Source organism: Phalangium opilio, unplaced genomic scaffold, assembly GCF_054372755.1.
Source record: "Phalangium opilio isolate 3A_F unplaced genomic scaffold, DU_Popi_V2 ptg000031l_1, whole genome shotgun sequence".
In the NCBI taxonomy this organism is placed as follows: domain Eukaryota; kingdom Metazoa; phylum Arthropoda; class Arachnida; order Opiliones; family Phalangiidae; genus Phalangium; species Phalangium opilio.
Genome location: NW_028324158.1, coordinates 15,453,961 through 15,470,027, shown reverse-complemented (window position 1 = coordinate 15,470,027; position 16,067 = coordinate 15,453,961). Strand labels below are relative to the sequence as shown.

The 16,067-nt window shown below is 35.5% G+C and overlaps 2 protein-coding genes across 2 annotated transcripts; one reads left to right on the top strand and one right to left on the bottom strand.

The window, feature by feature from the left end:
• The first annotated feature begins 5,088 nt into the window (after positions 1-5,088).
• LOC149690952 (uncharacterized) lies at positions 5,089-7,097 on the top strand. Its single transcript, XM_089870547.1, has 2 exons — positions 5,089-5,765; positions 5,911-7,097. The coding sequence occupies exons 1-2, from the start codon at positions 5,291-5,293 to the stop codon at positions 7,095-7,097; spliced, it is 1,662 nt and encodes a 553-aa protein (XP_089726673.1). The 5' UTR covers positions 5,089-5,290.
• LOC149690951 (uncharacterized) lies at positions 7,081-16,034 on the bottom strand. The gene is made up of 4 exons (XM_089870423.1): positions 15,613-16,034; positions 13,905-14,017; positions 8,854-9,872; positions 7,081-8,761 (listed from the first exon to the last, which is right to left on the bottom strand). Exons 3-4 carry the CDS (start codon positions 8,874-8,876, stop codon positions 7,225-7,227), a joined length of 1,560 nt encoding a protein of 519 aa, XP_089726549.1. The 5' UTR covers positions 8,877-9,872; positions 13,905-14,017; positions 15,613-16,034; the 3' UTR covers positions 7,081-7,224.
• Positions 16,035-16,067: the final 33 nt, after the last annotated feature.

The window sequence follows — 16,067 nt, the reverse complement described above, 5'->3', positions numbered from 1 at the left end:
GTATTGTACTCTTCCAATTTTTCAGGGTTACCAGTTCGCCAACGCGGTCTGGGGCACGCCGGAACGACAGATGCGCCACGTCGACCCGATATATTCAAAGTCAATGTTAACGCGTTATGGTCACTGCCAAGGCTAAATAAACCATCCTCATCAATATCCATGCGCGAGAGTTTCTGGATGAACTGATCATTGCCAAGGGCATAATCGATGGTGGTAGCCAACCCCCGCGCCGACCAGGTGATCCTGCCAACGCATACCTCGTTCAGAGTATTTATGATAGTGAGGTCGTGATCGATGACCCATGACACCAGTGTGCGACCCGTTTGATTGTCTCGACCATCCAAGTCCGGAATGTGCGCGTTAAAATCTCCCATGATACAAACCGGTTTTCGACCAAGGGTATTTAATTGGGCTAAATCCCTCGCGAGACATTGGAAAATACTGGCATTCCAACTGGAGTCCTCTTTATCCGTCGCTAGGTAAACAACTCCAACTAGTATCTCAACCGAACCGCATTGTACTTCTACCCACATGTGCTCGTCGCAAGAACGGACAAGGCGACACGGGGTAGTATCCGCCACCACGAGTCCCAGACCACCGCCTTTCTTTGCCCCACTCGGTCTATTTAGTCCAAACCAACGAAATCCCGGACACGATTCTGGACTTTCATCATCGCGTAAGTGCGTTTCCGCAACAGCGAAGACCTCAGTGTTTGTTTGGATCATTTGAGGGTATAGTTCCGACCACAATTCACGCTTACGACCGCTTTGAATGTTTAAGAATGATAATTTAAAACTTTTATTTACACGAGATTTCCGATGCCTCCTTTTCCTCCGACGCCAACGCCCCCGTCTATGGCCCCCTGCTGGGTGTCTTCTACGCTGTACATATCTTAAAATCGCTATATCTTTTAAACCGTAATAGATAGCGTTAATTTGAAAGCAGATTTAAATAGAGCACTTAATTATCTTCATTAGGTTTAATTTTCATTTAATTTTAATGATAATTAACTTAATTACAAGCAAAATAAACTTTCAATGTATTTCCTATGGCCCCTTGCTGGGTGTCTTCTACGCTGTACATATCTTAAAATCGCTATATCTTTTAAACCGTAATAGATAGCGTTAATTTGAAAGCAGATTTAAATAGAGCACTTAATTATCTTCATTATGTTTAATTTTCATTTAATTTGAATGATAATTAACTTAATTACAAGCAAAATAAACTTTCAATGTATTTCCTATGGCCCCTTGCTGGGTGTCTTCTACGCTGTACATATCTTAAAATCGCTATATCTTTTAAACCGTAATAGATAGCGTTAATTTGAAAGCAGGTTTAAATAGACCACTTAATTATCTTCATTAGGTTTAATTTTCATTTAATTTTAATGATAATTAACTTAATTACAAGCAAAATAAACTTTCAATGTATTTCCTATGGCCCCTTGCTGGGTGTCTTCAACGCTATACATATCTTAAAATCGGTATATCTTTTAAACCGTAATAGATAGCGTTAATTTGAAAGCAGATTTAAATAGAGCACTTAATTATCTTCATTAGTTGTAATTTTCATTTAATTTGAATGATAATTAACTTAATTACAAGCAAAATAAACTTTCAATGTATTTCCTATGGCCCCTTGCTGGGTGTCTTCTACGCTGTACATATCTTAAAATCACTATATCTTTTAAACCGTAATAGATAGCGTTAATTTGAAAGGAGATTTAAATAGAGCACTTAATTATCTTCATTAGGTTTAATTTTCATTTAATTTGAATGATAATTAACTTAATTACAAGCAAAATAAACTTTCAATGTATTTCCTATGGCCCCTTGCTGGGTGTCTTCTACGCTGTACATATCTTAAAATCACTATATCTTTTAAACCGTAATAGATAGCGTTAATTTGAAAGCAGATTTAAATAGAGCACTTAATTATCTTCATTAGGTTTAATTTTCATTTAATTTGAATGATAATTAACTTAATTACAAGCAAAATAAACTTTCAATGTATTTCCTATGGCCCCTTGCTGGGTGTCTTCTACGCTGTACATATCTTAAAATCACTATATCTTTTAAACCGTAATAGATAGCGTTAATTTGAAAGCAGATTTAAATAGAGCACTTAATTATCTTCATTAGGTTTAATTTTCATTTAATTTGAATGATAATTAACTCAATTACAAGCAAAACAAACTTTCAATGTATTGGTTGGTTTAAAGAATAATAATAATAATACAATGGTTTCTATGGAAACCGTGAGAATTGAATCCCGTGGCCGCTGGTCTAGTTATTTATTTTTGTATTTTATGTCTAAAACAAATTCCATTGTAGGGAATTTAGTTTAATAGCCAATTTTGCGTGACTTGGAGCGATTACTCTATGGAATGCGCTCTATTTCGCTATGCAGACTGGCCTTTTAAATAGTAGAAGAATCGATAAACAAATCACTTGATTTTCGACTTCACCCTCCCTTTAAGGATTTTTCAAAGATTGCTCGTAACCCCCTTCCTCCCGCTCCGTGGGGTTGCCTAGGCGACCGGCGCACGCGCCAGTTTTAGCTCGTAATTGTTAAGCCTAATTCTTTCATTTCAAATGGAGTTCGCGCCTTCGTGGTGCACGAAAATTCTTCAGTATCGCTTGACGCGTGAACAGTCACGTAATTATTGTTCATTAAAATAAGCGAATTAGTCGTACCAGAAGTAAATGAACTTCATTTACTTCTGGTCGTACTTGATGGAAATTAGGCTTAATAACTTGGAAATAATTAACCGCAATTCATATTTTATTTAAATGTTGGTTTGAGGTTTTATTCAATGTAGTCACTTGGGGTTTTCCTTTTACACGTAATTTGGCTTGGTTTTGAATATTTACGCGTGACGCGTGCATATAGCAACTCTTCGCTTAATCATCCTTTATTTTACACTTTATGCCTCCCTTTACTCTCTATTTTAATTTTTAATGTATTTTAAACTAATTTATCCGCGTTAATTCTTTAAGTTGAAAACGCGAACAAAACGACTGTTCTCTCCCTCAACAAGTTTCAAAGGAGTTCAAAGCGTCTCGGAGCACGAATACGCGGACTATTAGGTCACTAGCGTCTAGCGCCACACCGGGCATTGTCCTGTTAAGCGACAAGGACCTGGTCAGTTCCTACCAAGATGGGCTCGATGAAGACCAAATGGAACATCATTACAAACAACCGCGTGTACTAACTACTATCAATGAAGACCCTGACAAAGCCACGTTCTTAACTACCAGTAGTATTATGATGCAACCCTCGAGTACTTTGGAAGTTAGTGAAATGACAACTACCAAAATTTCGCCTACAACTACGCTGGATGTACAAATGATGACGACTAAGAAGCCGCTTCCGAATGAGGAAACTACACAGAGAATAATGCCTACAACTACGCGAGTCCCTAACTCACCAACGGAGGAAGTAGTTACTGAGATTCGTTATTCAACTTCGGGGGACACAACGGAAAATCCTTCCTTAACTTCAGGGAACACGACTACAAAGACACCAATAGCAGCTTTAGAAGACATAACTACAAAGAAACCGATCGAAACTTCAGAAGACATCCTTTTAAAAACATCTGGAATTTCAAGGGACACTACAAAGGAATTAACAACCACCGTGACATCAGAAGAATCAGTAACAAAGGACAGCAGCATCTTGAAAGATTACCTATCCTCGGGTTATGACTTAACCACCAAATCTCCCGTAACAACTTCGAGTGACGCCATTTCGAAGGACCTAACCACGACTATCGAACGTTTGACAACCAAACTACCTCCAACAACAACAACTATACAACTACTACGGAGTCGAGTATAATAACAACTACGCCAACGGGGCCAAGACTAACAACTCCACGATGTCGAACGGGACCTCCAAAGCAGGGAAGACCAACTAGGAGACCCTCGACCACGGCGCAACCGGAAGTACCGAGTAAAATGGAACCCAGAAAGAAACCAACAGTGGGAACGCAAAAACAAGCTTGCCCTAGACCAGAAGATATCCACCCTTGCGAATGTATCGAAATCAGAAGTCATCAAAACCCAGAAGAGGTAAGACAATGTCTCTTTAACGATTAGAAATGCTCTTGAAATCGCGTCAACGCGGTGTCAATCACGTGTCATCGCAAATTATATTAGGGCGTGGTTTCCCCGTTTAATTTCACCATTCAAAAAATTGTTTAGATAAATATGTGCTAGAATGACTTTTACATATTTTCATCAAAGCTATCGTAATCCAGATTATTTTGAAAACGGAAACCAATTCCCTTTGAATTCATAGAATTCCTTTCCCAAATAAAATTTAAACTAACAATAAAATAACAAATACATCTACGCCTATGAATAAACGTTAGTTTTCCCGTGAATATATATGTTATAGTCCCTAAATTTAAGAATATAAAGGGGGTCATCGGTAAATCACTCCTCCATCCAATGTTCATAACATTTTTAATGTTTTACATTTATTTATTTAGATTGAGACAGTTGCTTTGTGCAAAAACATTCGCAACATGGAAGTATTAAAGGACGCCATGAAGGGCATGCAAGGTCATTTCCTCAAATACTTCGTCATGGACAGTTGTAAAATGCCCCCTTTCCCCAATGGACTCTTCCACAATGTCGGTGTTGGTTGGCTTGAAATGCTCAATTCAACTGTCCAATTTCATCAATCATTCTTTTCCTGTACTAACGGATGTTGGTGATGTGATGTAGCCACGCCCCCTCCTCCCCCTTTCTCTATATCTTCCCAGTGACGTCACATGATGGTCAATTAATCATAAATATCATCCTTTCATTATCATTGTTATATAAATATTTCCAAGCATTAATTATATTATCTAATTATTCTTTTAAGTGTTTGAGTTTTGAATTTAATCATCAGACATTTTTTTTGTTAAAACGTTATTATGAATTCCTAATTTCATGTACAGTAATTTTGTACGAACTGAACTGAATCGTACAAACTGATTTTGCCAAATAAATTGGTTTTATAAATATACGGTTTGGATTTAATTCCTAATTAACTGTTTTTAATTTAAATCGTAATCTAGGCATCTAGCACTGTCTATAGACCCTTAAAGAAAATAAACAAGCTGGACACCTTATATCGCCGAGTCGGGATTTTTTCGAATAGAGTACCAACGCCATCTAGTGGCGAAAGGTTTCGTTGAATAAATTTATTCGTCTGCTCTTTCAATTTCAAAAAAGTTCAAGGCTTAGTGAACTGTTAGTGTATTAGAACTTAAGTGGTTACAAACAAATTATTAACAATGACTAGTCACCGTGGTACAGCATGTTGTGTACACAACTGCAAGAGTTATTCACGTGTTCACCGTGACCTAGTTGATAAAAAGATAAGTTTTTCTGTTTTTCCTAATGATGTTGCCCTTAAGGAAGAATGGATCGCCAGAATTCAGCTTAGTTTTGATATGGATGGTGATAATCAACCTAGATCGTCGAAAAAACTAAGATGGCAACCAAAAAAATATAGTGCTGTTTGTGGCCTTCATTTTAATCACGATGGAAAACGGAAGTATGAAGACAAAGTTCCAATATATATCGGCAATTATGTACTGCCAAAAAACATTTTCATCTCGGACATAGTTGTGTTGGATAGCGATCCGAAAGGAATTCTTATGGAGATAGGAGCGGAAGTAGAGCTGGGTTCGAAAGTGTCCATGCAAGAAACAAGCCCTGTCAAAACCATTGTAAAGAATAAAAATAATCTGCAAATGTTTCATTTAGGTATTCCTCTAGCCATGAGCAAAGATGCCACTGTTAGAGCTTGAGAAGTATAGCTTTCCTCAGCTGCGACATTGATATCTTCCGCTTATTAAGGCAAGAATAGTAAAATACATAAGTGGTTATTACATTTGTAATTTCATTACAGAACACCCATATTCTTCTGGTATTAATATCCAAGTTAATGAACTTCGAAAACAGTTGGATTTGATTAGGATCAACGAGAAAAAGTTGCAGCAGGATTTGATGGAATCAGAAAAATCCATTCTTTGTTTAAGAACAGAGAACGCCCAGTTGAAAATACAACTTCAGCGATTACAAGAGGATGTTAAGAAAAAAGAGTCCGAAAGTCAAAATAATAAATTTCGTTTGGAAAATGTCTCGAAAAGCGATAAGATGTTAAGATTTTATACCGGATTTTCTTGCCTTGAAGATCTGAATATTCTATACCGACAAATTGAACCAGCGTTACCTAATGTTTCACTCTATAGTAAAGGAGGTGGCTATATAAGGTCAACGGAAAGGAATGAATCTTCTCGAGGAAGGCCTATGGTTATAGAATTTAAGGACCAGTTATTTTTAACATTATGTAAACTGAGAGTTGGGCTTCTAAACCAAGACTTGGCTTACCGCTTTCAAATATCTCTGACTAGTGTTAGTAATTACATAACTACATGGTTAGATTTATTATACAGAAAGCTAACCATCATCCCTATCTGGCCATCAAGACAAGTTATAAACGAGTACATGCCAAATGAATTTAAGGAAAAATTTCCAACAACCAGGGTTATCATTGATTGCACTGAGTTTTTTATTGAAAGGCCCTCTGACTATGGTACTCAGTGCGATACCTACTCAAATTACAAGCGGCATACGACAGCAAAAGCTCTTATAGGAGCTACGCCAAATGGTTTTATATCATTTATCTCCCCCTTAGCTCCAGGTAGAGAAAGTGATGTGGAAATAACTGCCAAAAGTGGTCTTCTGGAAAAATTGGAAAAAGGTGACATGGTTCTTGCGGACCGAGGATTTTTAATACATGATCTATTAGCTGCCAAAGGAGTAGATCTAAACATTCCCCCATTCTTAGGTGGTAGGAAACAATTATCATTATCAGATGAAGTTAGAACTCGAGAAATTGCGAATGTAAGAATTCACATAGAAAGAGTTATCAAAGAGATTAAAAGTTTCCGTATTCTTAAATTTACGTTTCCCAATTCAATGCATGCAAGTTTAGAAAAAATTTGGTACATTTGTTGCTACCTGCAAAATTTTATAAATGAACCACTTTTAGACAGAAAAGAATGCCCAATTCAAGTGGATATGGAATTTTAAAAGTTTTTATTGAGCAACGAAGGAATTTGTACTTTGTGTTTTTATCACAACTAGCTTTGTTAAATGTAAATAGGAACAGTTTCTTTAAAGCTTTGTACCTTTATCACAAATGTTAATCACAATTTAGCTAAACATTAATTAAAAAATGATCAAAGTAAAAGGATTCAAGTTTTGGCAACATTGATTCAAAAAATAATTCTTGGTTAAACTGGATTCTTTCACAAAAACAGTCCACTCCTGTGTCGACAAAGAAATCGCACCATGACAAACCAGTTATGCCTAACTGGCCTTGCACTTGATAAAAATAATTATGAGTGCGGTTCAAAATGACTTTTCCTGTTACGTCTCTTTTCAAACATATTTTGGTTTTCAGATTGTTTCCAGCAATAGCTTCGTCAATACTGAGTCCGAGTTCTTTAGCCTTTGCTAGGGTCTTAATTTCTATGAGGCCAAACTCTTTAATATCTTCATCATAAATGAGCCCATCTGGAGACGTACCTAACGCAGGCATACCTGGATTAATAATTAACCCAACTTTGAAGGTTTTAACCTTGTTGTTTTTCATTGCACAATATTTTTGAAGAGCAGTTGCTTCATTGTCTAAGCCTTCTCTTACATACTTTAATTTGCTTATATCTACACCGCCACGAACTGTCGCAACAAATTGTGGGGTCACTTTCGCTTTTCTTTTAATGATTGACCCAAAATGTGATGTAGTCACCCTAGATTTCTTTTCAGTTTTCCATAATTGGCATGAAGACTGCTCTCTTGTGTATTCTTCTATTTTCCTTGATTCTTCTACAGTCACTTTAACTGATTCTGGAAAATCCAATTCTGAACTTCTATGTATAAGCTGCGTAGGTAGTTTTAGCCTCTCTATTTCGCTGTTCAAAGACTCGTCAATACAAATATCATTTTGGTTAACAATATGACCATAGGTGATTGGAATGAATTCTGATGGCATATGATTTTCCTGTCTTAAGATCACCTGCCACATTCTCCTTTTGTTTTGAGATTTAAAATCCACTTCCAACTTCTCTAGTTGAGACTTGTTTTCTTCGAAAGAAGGGTTAACAGGCAAAGAAACGTAATTTGACACACACAGCTTCCTTGAGCTTCTTTTACTAACTTCTTTCCCAGGAGTATGCTTTGTAAAATTTAAAATACTGAAGTTCGTTGTGGACAAATTATTCTTCACGTTCAGCTTCCCCCATTTTTGGGCAATGTCAGTTCGTGAAACATCATTCGGAATGAATGTCAAACCTTGCATGATACAGTCCCAGAGAAACCACAATGTTGCAGCCACATGAGAACAAACCCCTCCTTGACCTGATTTACATTCACAAGCCCCTTTCTTTATATTGCCACTAACAGAATCCATTACAATATGAACAGAATAAATGGATTTAGCAGTATATGAAGCGTGGACTTTAGATTTGACATGAGAGATTGATCTACTCTTCTCGTGAGATATTAAAACGTTGGTTACTTTTTGCGCTTTGAACATTCGATAGCCTTTTAGTTTATGCTTCCCGCTCTTTCTTGAAAAATGGTGCCTATGAATAGTTTGATCATTGAAAGTATTAGGGATATTCTTGAGAAGTTTCGTCCAGTTTCCTTTTGGAATGGCGTAAACTTCATTTGAAAGGTTTGCCAAAGCAGGTCTGAAATTATAAAAACTTTACTAAGCCTTTGCCAAAATCTAAAACTGTGTAATTTCAAAATTTTCAATGACAAGCTTAGGAAATCTCCTTACCTTTCTACGATTTCAGACTCCATTTCAAAAACAACAAGGTAATTAAGTTGTGAGCTTGTGGTAAAGCTCTAAACCAGTTCCTAAATTATTTTAACTCGAAACTTCAGATCCCGACTTCCGCCATTAAATACTCCTAGCCACTACTGCGCAAAATCGGCCCATAGCCGTCTAAACCAATCAGATTAATATACTGATTACCCAGAATGCTCTGTCAATCCTCAAAAGACGGTTAGGAAATTTGAACGATTTTCTTTTAGGGTGTATTTGTAAAAGAAATCACGTTTATAAATTTTTTCCGAATCCTTTGAATTGAACTGAACTGAATTTTAAATTTCCTTGGTTTTCAGGTAAGGATTTAAAACTACTACACTACCGCCATCTACACTTGTTGAAACTCATTAAGCCTAACTGTCAAATTACACCACTTCGACATTCTGTTGTGCGCATGCCCGATGCCCCGCGCTCGAAGCGCCTCAAGGGGAAAGACTGGAAACTGCTCTTTGTTACCCCTACTAGCAAAAGCGCAACCCCACGCGGTTTTTTTCCCTGCCCATCTTAATAAGTACTAGTTCGCAGTAGCCCGCTGTGGCGCCCTAGGTAATGTCAAAGTGGTGTATTGGGAAACACGTGGGGCTTAAAACGGCGGCAAACCTACTACACTACCGCCATCTACACTTTGAGAGTTGAAACTCATTAAGCCAACTGTCAAATTAAGTCACCGGTCCATGCGTGGGGCTTAAAACGGCGGCAAAACTACTACACTACCGCCATCTACACTGTGAGAGTTGAAACTCGTTAAGCCTAACTGTCAAATTTTTGATGCGGGAATTGGGAAACACACACACGTGGGGCTTAATTACATTAATCTAACGGATTTAATTAAAGGTTATTCACTTACTCGGTTAATGATGAACTGTGTTTGTTATCCAATTCCGTGATTAAAGGTTTTGGTTGTGATCTGATGAAATGTTTTTGCATTTTTCCGTGATAATGTTTGTTTTTTAAACATTTGGCCATTTCTGTCAACAAATGATAAATAAAATAATTAAAGAAGTGCTTAATTAATTTATTTATTATAGGTCTTAATAACCAATATAATTAGACCTAAATAACCTAATTAAAATTAGACCAAATTTAACTAACTTTAAATGAAATTAGACCAAAAGTAACTAACTTTAATAAAAATTAGACCAAAAGTAACTAACTTTAATAAAAATTAGACCAAAAGTAACTAACTTTAATAAAAATTAGACCAAATTTTGCTAACTTAAAAATTAGACCAAATTTTGCTAACTTAAAAATTAGACCAAATTTTGCTAACTTAAAAATTAGACCAAATTTTGCTAACTTAAAAATTAGACCAAATTTTGCTAACTTAAAAATTAGACCAAATTTTGCTAACTTTAAAATTAGACCAAATTTTGCTAACTTAAAAATTAGACCAAATTTTGCTAACTTAAAAATTAGACCAAATTTTGCTAACTTAAAAATTAGACCAAATTTTGCTAACTTTGAAATTAGACCAAATTTTGCTAACTTTGAAATTAGACCAAATTTTGCTAACTTTGAAATTAGACCAAATTTTGCTAACTTTGAAATTAGACCAAATTTTGCTAACTTTGAAATTAGACCAAATTTTGCTAACTTTGAAATTAGACCAAATTTTGCTAACTTTGAAATTAGACCAAATTTTGCTAACTTTGAAATTAGACCAAATTTTGCTAACTTTGAAATTAGACCAAATTTTGCTAACTTTAAAATTAGACCAAATTTTGCTAACTTTAAAATTAGACCAAATTTTGCTAACTTTAAAATTAGACCAAATTTTGCTAACTTTGAAATTAGACCAAATTTTGCTAACTTTGAAATTAGACCAAATTTTGCTAACTTTGAAATTAGACCAAATTTTGCTAACTTTGAAATTAGACCAAATTTTGCTAACTTTGAAATTAGACCAAATTTTGCTAACTTTGAAATTAGACCAAATTTTGCTAACTTTGAAATTAGACCAAATTTTGCTAACTTTGAAATTAGACCAAATTTTGCTAACTTTGAAATTAGACCAAATTTTGCTAACTTTGAAATTAGACCAAATTTTGCTAACTTTGAAATTAGACCAAATTTTGCTAACTTTGAAATTAGACCAAATTTTGCTAACTTTAAATGAAATTAGACCAAATTTAACTAACTTTAAATTTATTAACTTTATTAATTTATTAACTTTATTAATTTATTAATTTATTAATTTATTAATTTATTAATTTATTAATTTATTAATTTATTAATTTATTAATTTATTAATTTATTAATTTATTAATTTATTAATTTTTTAATTTTTTAATTTTTTAATTTTTTAATTTATTAATTTATTAATTTTTTAATTTATTAATTTATTAATTTATTAATTTATTAATTTATTAATTTATTAATTTATTAATTTATTAATTTATTAATTTATTAATTTATTAATTTATTAATTTATTAATTTATTAATTTATTAATTTATTAATTTATTAATTTATTAATTTATTAATTTATTAATTTATTAATTTATTAATAAATTTTGTCTTTACTGGCTACAGAATTACACTCTGCCTCGAATTATCAAAAAAATTCCCCACATTTTCATTTTATTCGATGGAAAACCGACAAAATTAACTTTGTTAACGTTATGTCCAAATACTATTGTTAGTACAATGTTGCATAGATCTGAACACAGTCCATACTATTATCTACGTAACCATTTTAGCTGCATAATTTTCTAGTTGCCCCAGTTATTAAAGAAACCCCAACTTATTATTTAACATAATATAATAATAAATAAATATTTATTAACTTTTAATAGAAAATATATCCAAAATAAGTCCCAAACTTGAGTAATACCACTATTTTCACTTCTAAGCTCATTTATTTATTTATTTGAGAGAGTTTGGTACAATAAGCCAGGGATGACTTGTGATGACCATAAAACAAAAAACAAGGCACTTGAAATTTAAATATTGAAACAGACTAGTAAAATTACAATAAACCGAATCGTCCTGGACTGAACAAGTACGAAAACGGTCGCAGAAGTCGGAAATCTGACCCCAAAAACCGATCTCGTTTACCGAAAGATGAACTTCCGGTAGGCGAGAAAACGGTCCCCGTAGAACCGAATCGTCCTGGACTGAACAAGGACGAAAAACGGTCGCAGATCTCGATTACCGAAAGATGGACTTCCGGTAGGCGATAACCGATTATTTGTCTCGCAACGATCAAGTCCGAATAGCGGCCGCGCCGCGGTGATCAGTAAATGCAAGGCTCAGAATGGCAAACTAATGAGAAACATACGACGTGGCAACGCGCTCAAAGTTTCACGCAATGCACAGCCAATCTAATCGACCCACGAACCCAATGATCCACCGAACACAGTCTCAAAATTTGTTTATCAAAATGATCATTACACTAAAGGCCTTTTCAGAGTGTACAACCTTTTGACTCTAATAGCTCCGGGTCAAAAAGTCGAGTCAACAAAAATTGGACACTGTTGATCAATCTTAAATTCGGCGAGACTCAACTAGTTTCCTCACTCAAGTTGACTCGTATAAATGAGTCAAGTAGTTGTATGGTCCGAAAAGGCCTTAAGGCGATTAAATGGTTGTAAATGATACTAAATACCAGAGCTGTGCTAATTAATTAATTAGCTAATTAATTCGCATCATTTACCGATAGAGAATGGTAATTGAATTTTAATTACATTAGTGCTAATTGAGATTTAATTCTAATTATCTAACTAAAATTATTTAGATTTAGGATTAACTAATTAGCCAATTGCATTTTCAATTAAGCTTTTACGCCAAATTGTAGTAAAAACTCAAAATCGAGGAATTTTGAAGGAAATCCACGGCCACAAGTAATTAGACAAGTAATTAATTAGAAATTAGTAATTCTAACTAATTAGTTCGATAAATAAATGCCTAATTTCTAATTGAATTTAATTTAATTGGCTAATTAATTACTTCATAAATATACATTTAATTGGCTAATTAATTACTTCATAAATATACATTTAATTGGCTAATTAATTACTTCATAAATATACATTTAATTGGCTAATTAATTACGGTAGGATTTTACAAGTACATGCAACTTTCAAATTTTCCAAAAAATTTTTGACCAACTTGTGGTAGGTTTAGAATTTTATCACTATTTTTTTCAAACTCCCCGTGGTGTAATTAATCAGAATCAAGTGTTGGTTGGGTTAGGTAGGTAAAGTATAATCCTACCTTAATTAATTCAAAAATACATATCTAATTGCTAATTCTAATTCAATTAGTTGTCAGTTAATTGGCGCAGCTCTGCTAAATACACAGGCCTAACACAAACTAAGGCCCAAGGTAATGAAAATAAGGACTTCCCTTACCGAAAAAACCACCTCTAAAACACGTCTTAGGTTGGGCTGAAGACGTTTTTTAGAGGTTTTTTTTCGGTAAGGGTTACCCATTCGACTTGGGACTTGGTTAACCCTAACTTAACACTCTGCTACTCTTTAAAAACTAATTAAATCGTAAGGCGCGTTAATTAAAACACTTTTAAGTTCGATATGGAATTATAAAGACTGATCTCCGCCGCGACTTGAGAGTGACTGAGCCCGAGACAGAGTTGAGGAAATAGTAGAACACGACCGCGTTAGAACCGTCCGAGACTCGAAATGACTTTGTCTGGCGAAAGCGAACTCAGCGTGCCGTAATAGATCACGTGACACGCCTTATCTTCTTATCATATCTTATCTATATCGCGTGTCCACCAAGGTCTATTGTTACGTAACGAGGAGGAAAATACAAGGGGGTGAAACTTTGCCTTCCCTACCGCGTTTTAGCGCCTGCGCCGCGGGTGTTGGGAATTTGCGCTATTGTAACCTTCCGCCGCCGCCGCCTTATTTAAGGATACTCGCGAATTTCCGCTCTAGGGGTGTCAGGTAGAATAGAGGATTAACACCCCGCGCGTTACCTTTGACCTTTCCCTAACTATAAAAGGCTCTATCTCTGTTAACAAAGCATTCAGTCTCTCACCTCTTTTCTGATGGCTTGGACTTTCCTCTGATGGCTTGGACCTTCTTCTATTGCATGTCATCTTCGTACTCGTCATTGGTAATTATTATTCAGTTCTCTTGTTTGTAGAAACCCTAGATTCGGTACAAACCAAAGTTTAGTTTACTGGGACAAGCCAGGGTTCATACAACTTTTGAATTTCCACGTTTTACCCCAAATACTTCCCTGAATTTTCCAGGGTATTCCCGTATATGGAGTATCATATGGGGCAAATGTTAACGAAAGAGGGGTTGGGGGGGGGGGGGGAATTGGACTCTAACATACTCAAAGGACATCCCCGTATCTTTATTAGAACCAGAGTTACGAGGCTCCAAAGTTGGGTGTGACGCTCTTCCTATGGCATGTTTTTGTACATTTAGCTTAATTCCTCGGCCCCTGTTTGTCGTAGCGCTAAGTTTTTAGTATGGTTGGATCGGGGACAAATTGGACCATAACATTGTCAAAGGACATCCCCGTATCTCTTGTAGAACCAGAGTTACGAGCCTCCAAAGTTGGGTGTGATGCTATTCCTATGGAGGGTATGTTTGTGAACGTTTTACTTATTTACTCGACCCCTGTTTGTGGCAGATTTCCCTGAATTTTACTAAAAATACTTAATTTCCCTGAGGTTTTTTGACAACTATTAATTTCCCTGATTGTTTTCTTTTCCCCAGGTCTTCCCGTTTTTTCCATGTTAGTATGAACCCTGCTGGGAGAGCTGAGCAAGGACAACGGCAGGAAGATCTCCGTCTACAGCGTCATTCCGAACTCGTAGAAACCGGAAGAAGACTCAACACTTGACGTAGTTAATGCTTTCGTTAGACTTTAAAATCGTTAACCTTGTACCGTATTTATCCGCATTATTTTAATTATCATTAATGTAAATTAAACTATTCTTTGAATAAAACTGTCAGACAACTTTTGCGTCTTTCAAGTTTGTCGTGATGAAATTTGATGTTTTACAATCCAAGGGGCTCTTCTTTTTTACCCAACCACTATGCTAAGCTACATGAGCAAGTTCGTCTCTAACTTACGCTCACTGACACTATTGACCTCACTGTATTACCCTAAACTTATGCTTATTGACAGTGTCAAACTTATACTTACTACCCTAAACTTATTGACAGTGTCAAACTTATACTTACTACCCTAAACTTATTGACAGTGTCAAACTTATGCTTACTACCCTAAGCTTATTGATAGTGTCAAACTTATGCTTTTTGACAGTGTCAAACTTATGCTTACTACCCTAAGCTTATTCATAGTGTCAAACTTAGGGTAGGATTTTACTTTAAGCTTATTGATAGTGTCAAACTTCATGGTTATTATCTTAGGTGTATTGACAGTGTCGAACTTGTCTATTTATTTATTTATATTTGGTACAACATCCGCAAAGACAGCTTTTTAATTAAGTTAATTGTTCTCTAGCAATTATTGTAAATAAAAAGCATACTATGATTTACACTCATCAGCAGTTACGAAGATGGTCGAAACGGGTATTGATTACGTGGGAAGCCGAGCCGACAGAACATAGTACTTGGACTTTATTCGGTTACTAATTCATTATATGGGAGCGCATTAAGGCGATCAAATTAATAAAGCTAGAAGTAGGCCTAACCCATATTATAACTATTATAAATATCTTTAATGAGATGAACTAAAAATAAACGAATGATAAAGGTTTACTCACTTTGTTACGTAAGATTTTTGACATCTATTGACTGTTCTCGATGGAGCGCCATATTTGGCCACGTGGGATGAATTTCCAGTAGGCCTATGCTAACCTAGCCAAGTCCCGATCCTCACGCTGCCTGTCTACAAGGTTACTCTAGAACAAGCTGCCCCAGCAGAAAGGACACTCGTGCGGGATATGTAAGATAATAAAAATTTAAACAATAGGGGCTAAAAAAGCGAGCATTAGATAAAAAATTCTTTGCTAGACGCCATACCTCCAGTTGTGAACTTGTGAGAGTCTAATAAATATTAACAGTAGAACTCGCAGCAGACAACTCCTTCTAAAGACTTAAGCTATCCACTAGCACCATCGCGCGCCACCATCCTTAACCCACCGCACCAACGCGTGCTTCGGAGGAGGCGGAGTCTATTTATCCTTTTTTGCGTGCATCCATCGCAGTGTGGGAAATA